This window comes from Peromyscus leucopus, chromosome 1 (genome assembly GCF_004664715.2).
Source record: "Peromyscus leucopus breed LL Stock chromosome 1, UCI_PerLeu_2.1, whole genome shotgun sequence".
NCBI lineage: Eukaryota > Metazoa > Chordata > Mammalia > Rodentia > Cricetidae > Peromyscus > Peromyscus leucopus.
In genome coordinates this window covers 30,766,197-30,784,463 of record NC_051063.1, presented here as the reverse complement: position 1 = coordinate 30,784,463, position 18,267 = coordinate 30,766,197, and the positions used below count along the sequence as shown (strand labels likewise).

Genomic DNA, 18,267 nt, shown 5'->3' with positions numbered 1-18,267 from the left:
ACTTGAATAGGAGCCAACCATAGCACAAGACATAAGATTATACGATGCCTGGGTTGTACCAGTGGTGGGAGGAAGGAACTGGTTTTCAGACCGAAGACCAGAGAAAGTTCTACAGAGGAGAAGACATTTGAGCACTTGGTGAATAACATTTAGATTTTAGTAGTCTTTCTCTTTTCTGGACCGAAAGAAAAAGAGTGAAAGTCATTGGGTAATCAGCTGTGGGTGTATATGGAGCAGCCTATTGATAACTGGAAGCCTTTCTGAGTGCTAGACACTGCACTATGCTCAGCATGCTGGCTACAATGAAGAGCTTCGTAGTCCTCCATATTTCAGAGCCCACAGTCTCAATTACCAGAGATAATGCTACACAAAGAGGCACAGAGTGGTCCAGGATCACCAGATACAGGGCAGATTTTTCTCTTTCCACTTGAGTCAAAGCAGGCTTCAGGTCTGGGGAATCGCTCAGGTAGGCCACAGTGCAGAGTGTGTGAATGGTAGAGTAGAAATTTAACAGAAAAAAAAAGAGCCAACCCATGACGGGCACTGAATTCCAAGTTGAGTTCATTCTGTGAGCAGCATAGGCTTCTAAGTCAGGAAGAGGCGAAACATGACTTGACTGTTAGGCACGTTGACCAAGACGTTATCTCTGTGGTAGACATGGACATAGAGTGTGGACTGGGGTGACAGGAGGAGAGAACGATGGGAGCATGGTATCATCACCCCCAAAATTGGGGGTTTCTACTAGATGGTGACAATATAACTTAAAGACGCAGGCTGCGGTCAAGTTGGTTATGGAAGTACTAAATTACAAGTGGTTGAAACAAGCTGTACCTCTCAGCAAAGTTCTCAGAGCCCTTGGTATGTAGTTCTGCACTGTACGTAACCAAGTAGATAACACAAGGCATTGCCCATGGTTTCTTAAGCATAGAACATTTTCTTTCACCAAGAATAATTACACACTAGTGTTCTCTGAGACAACCAACCAATGCAGAAAGGATAGGCTGTAGACGCTCTGTGGAATATGGCATCTGGGGACAACCAATCAATCAGGTGTATAGAAAGGATGGGCTGTAGACACTCTGTAGAATATGGCGTCTGGGGAAGGAGATGAAACTGTACAAAAGTTGTCAGGAGGGCTGAGGTGATTCAGGAATGTGGGGTAACAACAGGACTTCACTGGGCAAGAGAAGGACATCACAGGCAAAGAAGACCGCATGAACGTGAGGTCTGGAAGAGAGCCTTTGGTGAGGAGACAGCTGTGCAGAAAGCTGGCTTGGCTGGAAGGCAGTGCTCCAATTAGAAGCCAATGGCCAACTAGAAAGGAAGTGTCTGTCAGTGGTTGCTTACAACCACTGTGTCTAGTCTTTGGCCCAATCAGCTTCCATGATTCAGAGTCAACCACCTGGGGAGAAGGCTCATGGCATTCAACAGCTAGGAATGAAGCAGAAAGGAATACGTGTGTCTGGAATGGGACACAAAGGCTCCCAGGAAGGGAAAACGAGCTTCCCAGGAAGGGAAAACGAGCTTTGAAATCTACCAGAAACTGTGGTGGTTCAGTCTCCCGTGGTTAAGGCTGTTTGATATTCTCTGAAGAACTGCTGTCCTTTCAATGGAAGATGTGTTATTCCAGATACAGAGCAGTGTCAGGTGAGGAGGGGCCTGGCCAGCGGCAAACCTGTATCCTTACGTCTGTGCTTCTTGCCTTTAGCTAAAGAGCATTGCTGATCCCGACGATTCTGTTGACTCTATTGACTCCAATAGTCCAGACCAAGGCTCCAAGAAATCTGAGAGCAATTACATGTCAATGAGATCCTGGTGAGTGCAACTGCCCTCTAAATACTTCTTTTCACTAACTATTTATAATGGAAAAATTACCACCAATTCACTGTGTTAACTTGTGTGTGAGGGCATACATACATACATATATGAATGACATAATATATATGTGTGTGTGTGTGTGTGTGTGTGTATGTGGGTGTGGTGTTGACATGAGCCATACAGCACATGTAGAGGTCAGAGGACAACGTTGGGTGTTGGTCTTCGTCTTCTACTTTGTTTGAATCAGAGTTTCCTGGTGTTTACCACTGCACATGCCACGCAAGCTGGCCCGTGAGCTTCCTAGGATTTCCCACGTCCCATCTTGCCACAGAAGCACTGGGTTGCAGAGGTGTACTACCACATCCGGCCTTATGTGGCTCTGGAGATCCAAACTGAGGTCCCACTGCTTACCCGGCAAACACTTCGCCCACCAAGCTGTCTCTCTGGCCCCCAATTTATTTTTGCCAAATTGCTACAAAAACATCACCAAAACTCCATTCTACACATTGATTGATTCAGGCTGGATGTCCTTTGATCTGAAATGCTTAGGATTATAAGTGTTTCTGGTTTCAGAATTTTTTTTTTTAGTTTTTGCAATATCTGCATATCCATAATGAGAGCTTATGGAGAACAGAACTCATCTAAACATGAAATACATGCATGATTCATATTTTCATACATATCTTATATACATAACCTGATCATAATCTTATGTAAAAATGTTTGAAATTTACTTTGTTTATGAAAGAAAGCTTGATGTGGACCTGTCCACTTGCAGCATCATATTATCCCTCAGAATTTAGATTTCAGATGCTCAGGTGAAGGGGCTCAGCCTGTGACTTAAGAGAAGGAAATGTGGCGATGGTTTCTTCACCCACAGAGAGCCACATGTGACATTTGGGACATTTCTGTCTTCAGAAGTCTTCTGGTTTTTTGCTTCTATGTGTCTCACACTCTCACCCTGTTTCCTCTCAACCCTGTAAAGGGTTATTTCGATTCCAAGTCCATTTTTAGAAAGAAAACTTGTTCAGTTTGGCTCTGTCTCTGGCGGGGTTCTGGTTGGATACACTTCAGTGTAGCAGGGATCTTAAAAGGTCTTATTAATAAAATCAAACCTGGAGCCAGGTTTTGGGGTGAATGCCGGAAGATCAGAGAAACAGAACAAGCCACAGCTACCTCACCTTGCCAGTTCCTCAGCTGATCCTGTTTCCTCAGACTGGAAGCCTCTGAGTCCTCATCCAGAATGGGTCTCAGCTGAACTGCTGCTCAAAAGCCTAAAAGCTTAACCAGGCTCTAGTTCCTGGTCCTCATGCCTTAAATACCTTTCTGCTTTCTGCCATCACTTTATGAGATTAAAGGCTCTTGTTACCATGCCTGGCTGTTTCCAGTGTGGCTTTGAACTCACAGAGATCCAGATGGATCTCTGCCTCTGGAATGCTAGGATTAAAAGGTGTGTGCTACCACTGCCTAACCTCTATGTTTAATATAGTGGCCGTTCTGTTCTCTGACACCCAGATAAGTTTATTGGGGTAAACAATGTATCAACCACACTTCAGAACTTTGTTCCTCTTCTTATGGCTATTAGATGCTCATATTTGACAGGCAGAGTGGAAAGCTGTTACTATGTGTGCTTAAATAGACCTTTGTTTAACGTCTTCTACTCCAGTTTCTTCAAAGAATCATCCTCTGCATCTGCTGGTTGCCAAGCTGAACCCCAGAATTCTCTGGAGACTCCAGAGCAGGGGCCTCCCCGGCAAGAACATGGCACAGGAAGTGATCTGTGCCTTTCACCTGCTGATCCAGAAGCACAAGCCACAGCTGACAAACAGGGGTCCGCCTCACTAACTGTTGTGAAATTGTCTATATTACTCAAGTAAAGCTCTGATTCCTAAAACTTTGTGGGCCCCAAGAGCAAGACAGATGCCTTGAATGCACTTAATATTTAAATTTCAAAGTAGTTCTTCAAAATCTCCAAGTCAGCCTCGGATCTGACAGGCTTCTCTCTGTGCCACTGATGCTGTGACCTGGGCAGTAAATGACAGAGTTGGAGGAAGAAGAGTGGTCCCCCAGGGGTGGGGGTGGCTTTTCCAACTGTTTTAACACTTTTTCCTTGGCCAGCCTTTCGGGCCATAAAACCTGGACCACGCTGACGCAGCATCACGTGGGCAGGCAAGCCTCCTGAGGTACTGAGCAGATGAGAAGAGGAAAGTAGGCCTTGGGTGAAGTCACCTGACAAGGCACTTGACAAGACAGTTGGAATTTTAGCTGCTTTCCATGTCCTCTTACATGGAATGATTTCCAGAAGACAAATTGACCTGATGGAGATGGTTATAAACCTGCTGAGTCCACTTCGGCCTTTTTCCTCACTGTCAACCACAGACAAGAGGGCAGGGAAGGACGCAGTGGATGGCTTTCAGTACCTTAAATCCATATTTCTTTCTTCATATGTTTTGAACAAGCTTTAGCTGGAAAATGTCATCTCAGAAACAGAAGTCCAGAAATACACTCTGAAAGGATAGTTCAGAGCCAGGGACAGTTGGCTGTTGGATGTGACTTATACAGATGTTTTCTGTCCCAGCAACGTCCCTGATGAGAGCCACGTGGAGACTCTGAACGTGTTCCTCTCTCCCCCGGATGCCTTCAACTATCTTGCTCTGGTAGAAGCAGCGGGACGGATATGGTAGGTGGAGCCGTGGATGATACCAAGTGAACAGGTCAAAGATGGAGGGACACCCGTATTCTGAAACGCTGTATTTGACAAAGTTGACGGAGAACTATGACTACAGTGTTGCCACAGAGAGGGCTTGGAGGCCAAAAGATTATTGTCAAATGGGAGGTCAGCTTTCCAGGGGGACCAAAAGGGCTGGGGTGAGGATCTTTCTGATTCTTCAAAGAGGAATAGATGTCAGGGGTGCTGTTCCCAGGCACCACAGAGCGAATATTCAATGAATGAAGCAACAGAGCCAGTTGATAGGGTCTAAAAGATGTATATGAGGGCCTAAGATTCCCATACCCCAGTCAAAACCGCTATTCCAAAACACTAACACAAAAGTCTGTGAGGCAGATTTTTTTTGACATAATTACTATTTATCTGATTCTACATCCTCTTAAACTGTGACTGGGAATGTTGGCACAGGCCAGTACTCCTAGTTCCCTAGAATAGAGTTCTAGGCCAGCCTGAGCTTCATAGCAGGTTTAAGGCCAGCTTTGGCTACATAAGGAGACCCTCTCTCCTCCCATCTCAAAATAAATAAGCCTGTTTAATTCATTTTGGTGGAAGATTGAATTTTTATAAGATAATTCTTTAATATAAAGAAAATGCCATAATGCCATAACTTTGCATTTTCTCTAAATTTTTGCATCCTAAGACTTATAAACACCTGCTCAGCCTGTGGGCTTGTTTGTGACCAAGCTTATACATGTGTCCATTTGCTTATTCACTCACTAGATATTCACTACGCAGTGCTGTGTACCCACTCTGGCAGACATTTATTGAACATCCTGTTTTCTTATAACTGTGGAGTTATAAATTTTTAAACACAAACTAAGGAGACAAAAGGGAAGTTCTGTACTCCCAGGGTCACAAAGCCAGATAAAAAGGTAGCCACATGAATAAGTAAATATAAAAAAGTACATCTTACTCAGAACTACAATGAAAGTATTCCCACCATGCATAATTATAAGTCCTGGGACAGGAGAGATTAACGACAAGCCAGCCAAGGGATTGGACTTGGCGGGGCCTTGCGAGGGTGGTTTGCATGGAGCAGAGTTTGGGAGGGAGGGTAGGCTGGGAGGAGTTAGTCCAAACAGAAGGAGATGACTGACTCCCAGTGTGGGGCACAGAGTAAGATGGTCCCACAGACCCCGTTCCTGCCCCCACAATGGACCAATGAGCTCCATCTCATTCTCCTCTCGGATGCTGTACCCCACTGCAGTGTGGCTCGGTGGGAAGGTCCTCCCCGACTAGGGTGCTTATTCTGCCATGGAGATCATATCTTGGCCGTGAATGACCTGAAGCCCCAAAGCCTGGAGGAGGTGTCCTTGTTTCTTACCCGGTGTATCCAGAAGGAGGTGAGTCCTGTGGACCAGCCCTGGCCAGACCAAGTCGGTGAGGGAGGGAACAGCATCAGGGTCTGGGAACTCCTCAGAACATGAGTGAAATTCTGTCTTCTGTTTCAAGGGCTTTGGAGAAATCACTAGGCCAGAAGAGAGTGCTCTGGCCTCTGACTCAGGTGCTGTGAGGTGCAGAAAGAGCTCCCATGACTCAGACTGGCTTGTGGACTCTAGGTAGCCCCTTAAGCCACCTGTGTCTTGCTTTTCTGTAAAATTAGGGACACTGATTGCACCAGTTGTTGAAGAATCAAATGATATAATGTGCTGTAATATGCTTGCAACGTCCCTGGCACAGATTATGTGCTGGACACAGTTACTCTGCGTTTACTTCTACCTGCATGGGCCATGTGACTTTGAGAGGCTCACTTTTCTGAATGTCAGTTTTCTCATCTAAAACCTGACATGCTATGCCTTCTGCATGGAGTTATTATTAAAAACCAGCGTCATATGTGGTTCAACACTGAGCATCTGATTTTAAAGGGCTGCCTGCATTTAAATGCCCTCCCTGGCTAGTCCAGTTTTCATGCTGTTCATCCCTTCTAAGCCCAATTTGATATCTAGCCCGATGACCTTGGGAAAGTCACTGCCTTCTCTGTGTTTAGCTTCTCTCTGGAGTGAGGAGCAGAAGAAGGACTTGTTCTTTCCTACAGCTTTCAAACTGTACTTCTTGGATTTCTGGGCTGTGACTAGGGAGAAAGGAATGGAAGGGCTCACCATGTTCACTTCATTAGGGACATTCATGTTCATCTTCTATAAAATGGATGCCTCTACAGACAGGACCACCCAGTTAACATTCTCAGAAAACACAGAGCCTTGACTTGAAATTTCTGCAACCACAATACTAAAGACCCCTCTTCGGGCCCTGGGAATCTGTGGTTATCTATAATGCATATTAAGGATTCAATTTGTCTGTTCTTTATCACTCAATAAGCCTGCCAGTGGGATAAACTGTTATTGTTGCTATTATCTGAAAGGGTAAGACCAATCAGGCATGTGACTAAAGCAGACAGAAAGCTAGTTAGTGGCCCGGCCAGGGTTCATCCATTCACTTGCTCCCTCACTGTTAGTGAACATCCCTCTGCTCTACCCTGGACACTGTGTAACGTTCTAAGACGACAAAGTGGCCTCAGCTTGCACTTAAGTAGCTCACCGAGTAGTGGGTAAAACAAGTATTATAGGCACTTCTTAGAATAGAGTGTGTGCTTCGAGGTGTGAACAGAAGTGTAGAGGGAGAATAGATCAGTCTTCTGAGGAAAGCCAGAAGGGTTTCTCAGAGGAGATGGGGTTTGGCTCAGGAATGCAGTCCTTGATATGATTTGTGTGGTAGAGAAGATGTTGGTTGAGGGACCTAGTCCAGTAATCTGGTAACTTATAATTCATGGCATTGGCCAGAGGTCCACCCTATGGCCCCATGTGCACCTTCCAGAAGTTACTATTATTTTGACTCAAAATCCACACATGTGCTCAGCAACCAAGAAAAGAGTTTTGACTGGACGCACATCTAAACTCCACCTGGTGGGCTGCCTAGGCTTCGTCATGACCGCCGTTCTAGACGGCGCCTCTCCTGCTCTCTTCCCCACTCGCCTGAGAACAACTCCTGCATAGACTGACCACAGCAACTACATAGTACTGACCACTACAACTACATAGTACTGACCACTACAACTACATAGTACTGACCACAACTACATAGTACTGACCACAGCGACTACATAGTACTGACCACTACAAGTACATAGTACTGACCACAGCAACTACATAGTACTGACCACTACAACTACACAGTACTGACCACAGCAACACCCACCAACCCGGTGATTTAGAGCAGTGCTTTGCAGCCTGTAGGTCTCGACCCCACTGTGGGTGGAGTAACCTTTTCACAGGGGTCGTGTATCAGATAACCCACATATTAGATATTTACATTACCATTCATAACAGTAGCAAAATTACAGTTATGAAAATAACTTTATGGTTGGGGTCACCACAACATGAGGAAGTAACTGTATTAAAGGGTCCCAGCATCATGAAAGTGGAGAACCACCCATCTGGAGGAACAGAAAACTGTCCTCCCTCCCCGACACTCCTGACTTCTTTTATGTGAAAACAGACAGCCAATGCTCTTTTAAGACTCGAGCACCTGGTTCTTGAAAGGAAACGTAAGTTGGAAGAGGCCATGTGGGAGCAACAGCATCTCCTCTGACATGTCTGAGCCGATCACATCTACTTTAGCCACAGTGGAGAGAAGTGGGGGGCTGGCAGACAGCCGGGCTAGAGACAGTGAGAGCAGTGTGACACCTTTTTAGAGGCTGAGGAGGTGGTGAGTGTCTCTGTGTGTGTGTGTGTGTGTGTGTGTGTGTGTGTGTTTTTTTTTTTTTTTTTTTTTTTTTTTTTTTTTTTTTTTTTTTTTTTTTTTTTTTTTTTTTTTTGTGTGTGTGTGTGTGTGTGTGTGTGTGTGGTGTGTGTGTGTGTGTGTGTGTGTGTGTGTGTGTGTGTGGTGTATGTGTGTGTGTATGTGTGTGTGTATGTGTGTGTGTGTGTGTGTGTGTGTGTGTGTGTGTGTGTGTGTGTGTGTGTGTTTAGAGGGATAAGAAACGATGAGCTGCAAGAGAAACGTCAAGTTTCCGTTTCCCTTGGCTTTCTTCTGGGGCTTTCCTGGATGACGGTCTCTTCTGGATGCACACTGTTGTGCAGCTGGAGCTCTTGCAGCAGCTGCATCCCTGTGGCTGTCTTAGATGTCTGTTGCTGCGATAAAACACCATGACCAAACAACTTGGGGAGGAAAGAGTTTATTTCTCTGATACTTCCATACCAAAGAAAGCGAGGGCAGGAACTGAGTCAGAGGCCATGGCAGAATGCTGTTACAGGGTTTCTTCTCATGGCTTGTGCCTCCTGCTTTCTCATAGCACCCAGAACCATTAGCCCTGGGATGTCACCCCGCCCAGTGAGCTGGGCTCTTGCACATCAATTATCAATCAAGAAAATGCACCACAGACTTGTCCACAGGCCGATCTAGTGGGGGCATTTCCTAACTGAAGTTCCCTCTTCCAAAATGACTCTAGCTTGTAAGTTAACCTAATACTAGCCAGCACAGTGGGTCATCAGCACTTTTTGGAACCTGCTAGAGGCTTGGGCCTATGGACGTCAGAAAATGAAAGTCCATGTTCCACCGGAACATGCAGATCATCTGCGGCTGCCTTTGCCTCATCATAGCTCATCACGGGATTTCCTTCAAGAACAGATTCAAGGGATATGAAGGGTGGGCTCCTAAGGATAATCTCCAGTCATTTAACTATCCTGTCTTATGTCTTAGAAAGTGAAACTCTCCATTGGCCGGATCCCCAATTCAGAGAAGTTCCATGCTTCTGCCTGCACGTGCCCCCTAAAATACCACTTGGTGGAGCCTGTCCAGGAGGATTTGCCAGGACTGGAGAGGATACCAAAGAGGAGTCCGGCCATCAAAAAGAGCCAGAAGGAAGTAACTGGAGAGTCGGCTGCCTCAGGCCCATGACAGCAGAAGGATGGAACCCTGGATCACGCGTGGTCCTGTGGTTGGAGACAAGGCTGCATCCTACTTTGAGTCACTGTACTGCCTTAACAATGGGGGTCACTGGCCCCTCTTTGACTGTTGCATTGAGGTCACATGGGATAATGACTAAGGAACAGAGATAAAATGGAAGGCCTTATTATCTGAGACTTTGCCTCAGACACGGCAGACATCGATTGAGTAAATCTCTGGTCTAATTAATAGCACTGTGTGCTTTCTGAGGTCACAATTGCATCTTTGTTAGGAATATCCAGTCAGAATTACTCATTCCAGGGAGGCAAGAGAGATGAAAGTCTGTGGTTATCCTCCAGACACTTCCTGTGACTCAGCAGCCCAGGGCCATCAGACCAGGCAGAGTGACCTCTGTCTCAGGATACCTGCTTTCTTAAAGATACAGTAACTATTTTGGAAGCTGAGGGAGTTTGGTGCTGCTCACTTCAAAAATAATCAGGAAACTATGTGTATATGTTCTTAATTGGTTGGCTTATTACCGAATTAGTTCTGTGATGTCAAAAGGATCAAAGGCCTTTTAATAATCAGGAAAGCAGGAGCAGTCAGCCGAAGACTAATCAACTCGGGGTGTTGGTGCAAAGTGGGGTGGGGGTGTTAGAAAATCCATCTCAGCAGGCTGTCCTTTCACAGGGAAAAAAAAAATGAAGGCTTTGAAAGTTCAGTGATACTCAGCTACTCTGTAGCTGTTGGGGGCAGGACCAAGAATCTAGACCAGCTTTAGGAAGAAAATTCCCTGACCTCTGCCTTGTGTGTGGGTTTAGATTAGGAAAGACCTTTGGCATGTGGAGACATTCAGTACATTTCATTTTCTGTCATCTAGATTGTTGCCTGTATAAAATGTATATATGTGTATGAAACATGGAAAATAATTAAATGTATATGCATGAATATTTCAAATCTCATAAATAAGAAACGAAGCCACTTCAGTGAGGAAATAAATACCCATGAAGGTAAAACTGCCTGAAACCACCTTCAGGATGGATCCCTGGGCTCTGAAATCCAGGTATCCTCCCATCCCTATGTGCTCTCAGGGAGGCAAAGAGAAGTCTGAGGACCCTGGAGTCCATCATCCATTCAGCTCACAGCAGTGCTGGGACAAGCATACAGGACTACTGGTCCCCCACACACTGTCAGCCTGCCAGCCTCCCCCAACCCCAGAACTTGCCACCTGACACAGGATGGGGGAGACTTGCTGTGAGGACCACACTCTGGGAGCTTCTCCGCACCCTGACGGCGCTCCCGGGGATTATTTGACTGAGGAACACGGTTCCATGTTGTATCATCCTGGAAAGTCCGTGGAGAGGCTCGTGAGTCTGCGGGAGAGTGCAGAACGTGAACTCTCTGAGGAAAGGACCTCGCTTTTGGCGGTGTGGAGAGTGACAAACTGTGGTCACCCCACCCACCTCCAACAGGAGCCTGAAGAAGGCAGCTCCTCCCCATGCTTCCTGCTCTGTGGAGAGCAGTGGAACCAGGGCCTGGAGGAAGCAACCTTCCTGGCTGGGCTGAGGTATGCACTGCTGGTGGCTGGGGCAGACAGTGGGACCCACCCTTCATCGCTCTCTGTGCTGTTCCTCAGAGGCCAGGTCCTCTGTGCCCCCTTCCCCAGAGCTGGAGGCAGCCACAGTCACAGAACAGCAGTGACCCCAAGGAAAACTCCAGACCTGGGAATGGAGATATTTGTCCTTTCTGTCATCCAGGTGAGAACACAGCCAAGAATTGTGGAGAGGTGGCTGGAAAAGCCACCAGGCCAGGCCTGACAAGGGCTGTACCCAAGGGAATTGTACCTTTCTCACACTCCCTGCTACCCACGGACACATGCACAGATAGTCTCAGTGGAAAACTCACCTGTGATCTTTTTCATTGATCTCCATTCTGACCCCATTTCAAGCAGATGACAATGACTGATGCTGCAAAGAGCCTGGTCCAGCTGTCCCTGGGAAAGACAGCCCTCCCTGGATTAATTTAGACAAGAGAGGAGAAAACAGAAACGGCTTGGAGCCACTCTTGGCCCTCTCAAGCCTGGTCTTGTCCTGTCAGTGTGGCATAGCTTGGCGTCACCTGAGAAGTGAGTCCCATTGAAGGGATAAGTTGGTCTAATGTGGGCATGTCTTCAGGGGCTGTCCTAACTGTTCATTGGTGTGGGAGGGCCCAGCCCACTGTGGGCAGCATCATTCCCTAGGCATGTGGTCCTGGGCTGTGTAGGAAAGCATAGCTTGTGAGTGAGCCACAAGCAGTGGTTCCTCCGTGGTTTCTGTGCCATGGAACAATCTTTATATACACTATGAATATGTGTTATTCTTATTGTTAATAATAAAGCTGATTGGCTGGTAGCCAGGTAGGAAGTATGGGTGGGACAACCAAACTAAGGAAGGAAGGAGAAAGGCAGATTCTGGGAGATGCTAGCCAGCTGCCTAGCAAACAGGATGTATAGAAAATGAGGTAACAAGCTGTGAGCCATGTGGCTAAACATAGATAAGAATTATGAGTTCATTTAAGTGCAAGAGCTAGTTAGTAACAAGCCTGAGCTAATGGCCAAGCTTTTGTAAGTAATATTAAGCCTCTGAGTGGTTATTCAAGAGCTGGCTGGTGGGAGAGAACTATCCGTTTACATTTCTACCTTATGTTTCTGCCCAGGCTTTCTCCAGTGATGAACTGTAACCTGAATGCTAAAATAAATCCTTTCCTCCCTAAATTGCTTTGGTTAAAGTGTTTGATCATAGCAATGGGAAGGAACCTAGAACAAGCCTGAGTATGATGTGGCTCTTTAGTCTGGCTGATGAAGAAGTCAGAGCTCAGAAACGTGGAATGACTTACTGAGGGTACACTCAGCTCTATGCTGAACCCATAACTCCCCAACCCATGCTGTTTCCAAGTCACAGCTTCTCAGTGGGACACTGGAGTGCTGCCTCTCCACTTCCTACTGGGTGCCTCAGGTCTCCAGAACAGACCTCAGGGGTATCTGGAGGTTTCCACTTGGTTTTCTCTGCTGAGGATGCAAACTATTCAGAGCGAATTCCAAAGAACAGCTGGTTAAGAAAGAGGATGAATGTGCAAGGCCAAGTCCATGCAATCATACTCAAAGCTGTTGACATTTCTGCATTCCAGGAAGGCATTCTTTTCTGTGTGGAGGGCAGATTACCACACATTCACATGTTTGTGTGTAGTATGTGTGCCTATGTATGCCAGGGAGCGAAGACAGGAGTTAGAGGTGGCTCTGCCAGCATCCTGCCCCTCCTCCCTTCAGGGCATGTGCCAAGTGGCCTTCCCTTGGGAGGATGAGAGGAATGTAGAGTCATAAACAGGCCTCGAGGCTTTCAGACTCAGCTGGATCAAATCAGGGTTCTTTGGCGAAGTTGGATTTGTAGCTAAGCAGCACATGTGTTTTATTGAGAAAGTTCTTTAAAATGTCTGAGTCAATGAAATCTTTGTCAAATGAGCAACAATCCCACAGGACCTTGGGGCCCTTCTCCAAGTCACTCTGACTAGATGGCTCTTAGAAACTTTGCACTCAGTGCTGGACCCTGGGACTGAATTGCCTCATATGGTAGCTACCAGCCATGTGTGCTATTTGGCTTTATATTAGGTAAAATTAAATAAATTTAAAATTCCTTTTCAAAAGCACTGTCACATTTGGGGTATGTGATAACCTTAGATGGTAATTGGCTATAACATTGGACAGTACTGAAACAGACATTTTCCATCATCATAGAAGGTTCTAGCAGACAAACTTTCCCTATCTTATGTCCCAAGAGGAGAACAATTGTATCTTATTCATCACCATATTACCAGCCCATAAATACAGTGAGCAGCTTATAGCAAATGTTTGATAAGCACATGCTAACAGAAGAAATCACTACAATTCATGTTAAGTACTAATTAAACATGATTTAATTTTGATATTTCCAAATAAAATATTCACATCCATAGCCCTAGTAACACTGGCTTTTCTTTTTCCTTGCTTCTTTCTTGCCCTGGTATCCTATAATTAACTTGAAAACCAAGCTATAGGCTTTTCCATATAAGCTGTTTTCTCAACAATTAGTAAGTTTCTGCAGAGTTGGCGGCACACTTGGGAGCTATTATAACAACAGGAAACCACAGTGTCTACAACTCTCCAACAAATTGCTGACCACAGTGAAATGAGTGTACCATGATCTTGGGGCTAATTTCAGTTTCATTTGAGAAGCACCAAGGTGTAAGTTTAGGTTTAGATTTTGTTAATCATAGTCGTTCCAAAATTTTTAAGGTTTTCTGACATTCTTCACTCCTCTTTAAGTATGGACTTACAAAACATATTGGGGCTTGTTACAGCTGCACACATGCTAAGAACCAACAGTGCGCGTGTGTGATGTGAGGGGCTTAGCTGTGCACTGGCCATCAGTGTTTAACACAGGGTGCTGTGGGATGCTGACTGGGGGCTCGGTTGCCTTGATGGTGCAGGGTGATGGTGATGGTATTGCCGTGTGTTTGCCTCTTGGCCTCTTGTTTCTTAAATGATAGATGAGAACACCAGAACTATGTCTAGGGATAAAGCTACCTTTAGGAGTAATTAGAAACTAGAAATTGCCACACTGTGTGGTGGCAGAGGAGTTCAGAAAGGAAGAAGACCACCATAAACAGAGTGCTAATCATGACTCACACTGTTGGGTGCCTCTGCACACAGGGCACTATCCACACACTCTACCCAAACCTACAACAGGTCTGTAAAGTCAAGACTGACTGCCCCAGAAGCACGGAGAAGTGAAGTAACTTACTCAAGGTCATGGCTGGTGAGAGCATGGCAGAGCTGGACTTAAACCAGACAAATGGGATTTGGAGACCACAGCCTGACTCTCCTCACCGGGAGACCCATGGAAGAGGAGGTGCAAGGTGGCTGAAATGGATGATGCACAGAGGAGGGGCCATGAACAGGAAGAGACACGCAGTGCACTTTCCAAGGCTTGCCTACAGTGGCTCAACTTTCTTATACCTCTTGTCTCAGTAACAAATTCTTCTTCTGACATGAAAAAATCCAGGAAAACATACGTTTTTACTTCCAACACAAGAACTTTACCAGCGTTCCCATTGTGACATGTTTACGTGTTTTACATGGGCCTGGTTCTGTGTGACAATCAGTTAATTGGCAGCTATAACACATCTCCAGGGACAGAAATGTTAGGCTGCCCTGGGGGTGGTGGGGGGAGAGTAATATGGACTCTAACTCTGTGAACCTCATCCATACGTATGCTAAGACAAACTCATCCATACCTAACTAGGAGCCCAGTCTGATTCCTCAATCCAAATTCAGGGTTAGGAATGCAAAAGATATAAAGACTACTCCCTGTGGTTGGTGCTGGAAAAGCTTCACAGGCAGGGTAAATTTGAAGAGCGCCTGAGAGGGAGATTTCATCTCTTAAGGAATGAGTAGAACTGACTTGATATTCTAGCATAGGCCAAATTGTGTGCACAGCCAAACAGATGCTGACTGCCAGGGCAGAGAATGTTTCAGGCATCCTGAGGGGACCCGGAAAAGGCATCCCTGTGTAAGAGACAGTTGACTACTTGCTTCATAAGAATCTTTTACTCCTTTATAGGCAATAGTTCTTACTCATTGCATCTTAAAGTAAAATTAACCAGGGCTGGGGAGATGGCTCAGCGGTTTGGAGCACTGGCTACTCTTCTAGAGGACCTGGGTTCAATTCCCAGCACCCACATGACAGTTCACAACTGTCTATAACTTCAGTTCCAAGGAGTACAGTGCCCTCACACAGACATACATGCAGGCAAGGCACCAATGTACACAAAAGTAAATCTGGAGCGGGGGAGGGGATTAAAATAAAATTAACCCCATCGCCAGGGCTCCTGTGGGAAGACTGCTCTAGAATAGGTACAAATGGCTACACAAGTGTCAAGTTAGAGCTGCCAGATGACAGAAGATGACGAGAAAGGACTGGGAAAAGCAAGTCGGTTGGTGCAGAGCTCCCTGGAAGTATGAGGACTTGAGTTCCAGCCCTAGAACCCATCTGAAAAAAATAAAAGTGCTGGGTGTGGTCGTGTGAATTCCCCAGTCTCAGCACTGGGCCCCTGAGGACAGGCAGATCCTTGGGACTTCCTGGCCAGCTCGCTAGCCACTTGGTGAGTTCCAGGTCAATAAGAGATGCTGCTTTTAAAAAGGCAAACAGTTACTAGGTATGGTGGCACTCACCTTTAATCCCAGCACTCAGAAGGCAGAGGCAGGTGGATCTCTGAGTCTGAGTCCAGTCTGGTCTACAGAGTGAGATCCAGGACAGCCAGGGCTACACAGAGAAACCCTGTCTTGAAAACCAAAAAGAAAAGTCAAATGATGTCCAAGGTGATCTCCTGGCCTACACACACACTCACACACCTACCTGTACCTGCATATACAAACAGACACATAGACAAACAGACATGCACACACACACACACATTCACACACACATACACAGACATGTACACACATACACACTCATACACACTCCTGTACCTGCATATACAGATACACAGACAAATAGACATGTACACACTTACACTCATACACACACCTGTACCTGTGTGCACACAACACACACAGACACATAGACATACAGTCACACACAGACATACTGAGAGAGAGAAAGAGAGAGAGAGAGAGAGAGAGAGAGAGAGAGAGAGAGAGAAGAAGGAGGAGGAGGAGGAGGAGGAGGAGGAGGAGGAGGAGGAGGAAAACCTTTAGAAGCTACATGCAGGGTGCACAGAGCTATACCACAGAGAAAGCAGGAAGAACACAAAAGGAGTTCCTGAGATAATGTATTCCTCCGCTCCTCCAAAACTGGACACCTCTGATGTGGGCAAAGTGCTGCAGTTGCCAGGTGCCTCCTTGGAAGCCTTCCTCTAGGAGAGCAGTTCTTAACTTCCTAATGCTGTGGCCCTTTAATACAGTTCCTCATGCTGTGTGACCCCCAAGCATAAAGTTACTTTCGTTGCTACTTCATAACTGCAATTTTGCTATTGTTATGAGTTGTAACGTAAATCTCTGTGTTTTCCAATAGTTTTAGGCAGCCCCTGTGAAAGGGTTCTTCAGTCCCCAAAGGGGTCAAGACGTACAGGTTGAGAGCTGCTGCTCTGGGAGCTGCTGAGAAACCCGACTGTTACTTTAGTTTTGCACATTTACGACAACTAGGATTTTCCTGCCCTCAAGGGAAGGAAACCTGCACATCGGATTTTCAGTTCTCACAAGCTGTCGTCTAGTCCTGCTGCCTTACCACACACTTAACACTGTAGTGAGAAGATCTTTGGAGCCCTCCTTAAGGAACCAGAAGCCCTGGCATGAGCTGAGTGGGGAAGGTGGGGGCCCCCAGGCAAGGAGGGGAGCTCCAGGAAGAAACTGGTCTCCACCACGGCAGATGGTTGGCACGACGCTGTCACCAGGCTGAATGCTGTCATCTAGTTTGTCTTTAATTAATATCTCACACTTCCAAACAAAGTGTGCGAAACTGGAGGGACTCTGCCAGTTTTCTCCCAGCTTACATAAGCCCTGCTCAGGCACGGCTGAGGATTTATTAGTGCTGTGAACATTCCGATGAAATCTCTAGTTGCTGTGCTGTACACACAGACCTGACACTACTGTCACCAACAGTCGGAGGAGGAGGCCTCCTTCATAGAGCTCCTGTCGGCTGTTGGAGAGTCACACATTAGTCACGATCGTCAAGGGATTTGCATACTTACAACCTCTTCCCTGCAGCTCCTTTCTCCCAGCCTGCTGGATTTGAGTACAGGCCATAGAGAACTCTAGAACTCTCTATGAACTCTCTGTGATAGGTATGAAAGGAAAAATACAGGGAACGTCATTGCCATGCTGAGAACATTTTCAATTCAGGATTTATTTACTTGGCAAACACTGGACCCAAGAGTCAGCTCAAATGTCATGCTTCTCTGTCCAGGCAGAACTGATTGCCCTGTCTATGTTTCTGTATCAATTTCTTTGCCTCTCATCCATGTGGAATGGGTTCCAGGATCCCCAGGAAACACCCAAATCCAAGATGCTTAAGTTCCTTATATAGAACAATGCAGCATTTACATATAGCCTACACACATATGTTTTGAATCTTCTCTAGGTCACTAAAATACTTAATTTAATGTCAATGCTGTATACACAGTTACACTGTCTTGTTAGAGAATAACAATATGAAAAAATTGACTGTGCTCAATACAGACATAATTTTTCCCCAAATACTTTCAATCTGTAGTTGCACAGATGTGGAACCCTTAGATGTGGAAGGTTAGCTATATTTGTTATTCCAAGAAAATCTGTAGGCCCTTTATGATTTGGAAAGCCATATTTTGATCACTTTTACACTGAAGATTCTCGAATCATGCTAAGAATAATAATAAGTGCCTATTCAGCAAAAGTGAAAAGGATGCTACAGTTCCACACTGCAGCATCATTCAAAGGAATCACTCTGGTGCACTCAGGTCTATGGTGGTATTTTATTTGTACTGAAATGTGATTTTCATTGTATGTTAATAAATAAAGTTGCCCGGGGGTCAGAGCTATTAGAGCCATAGCAAGAGCGTGGTGGTGGTGGTGGTGCACGCCTTTAATCCCAGCACTTGGTAGAAGAGCTAGGTAGATCTCTGTGTGTTCAGGGATACAGCCAGCATTGGAGACATACGCCTTTAAGACCTGGAGGGCGGTACTTACAGGCAGTGACAAGGCAGTCATGTGTTTGGGTTTACAACCAATGAGAAGGCAGAACAGAAAGACTATTTAAAGACAGACACACTGGAAGTAGCTCTCTTTC

General features: G+C 45.8%; 1 protein-coding gene across 3 annotated transcripts in view; it reads left to right on the top strand.

The window, feature by feature from the left end:
* The window catches only part of Plekhs1 (pleckstrin homology domain containing S1), a 33,885-nt gene extending 22,634 nt beyond the window's left edge, over positions 1 to 11,251 (top strand). For 2 of the 3 annotated variants that reach the window (XM_028875141.2, XM_037205921.1), the window contains exons 9-13: positions 1,709 to 1,815; positions 3,485 to 3,691; positions 4,397 to 4,498; positions 5,754 to 5,889; positions 9,242 to 11,251. In XM_028875141.2, the coding sequence (XP_028730974.1) occupies positions 1,709 to 1,815; positions 3,485 to 3,691; positions 4,397 to 4,498; positions 5,754 to 5,889; positions 9,242 to 9,439 (750 nt within the window). In that variant the 3' untranslated portion in view covers positions 9,440 to 11,251. The remainder of the gene's footprint in view (positions 1 to 1,708; positions 1,816 to 3,484; positions 3,692 to 4,396; positions 4,499 to 5,753; positions 5,890 to 9,241) is intronic. The other variant, XM_037205929.1, reaches the window with a different exon arrangement.
* Positions 11,252 to 18,267: the final 7,016 nt, after the last annotated feature.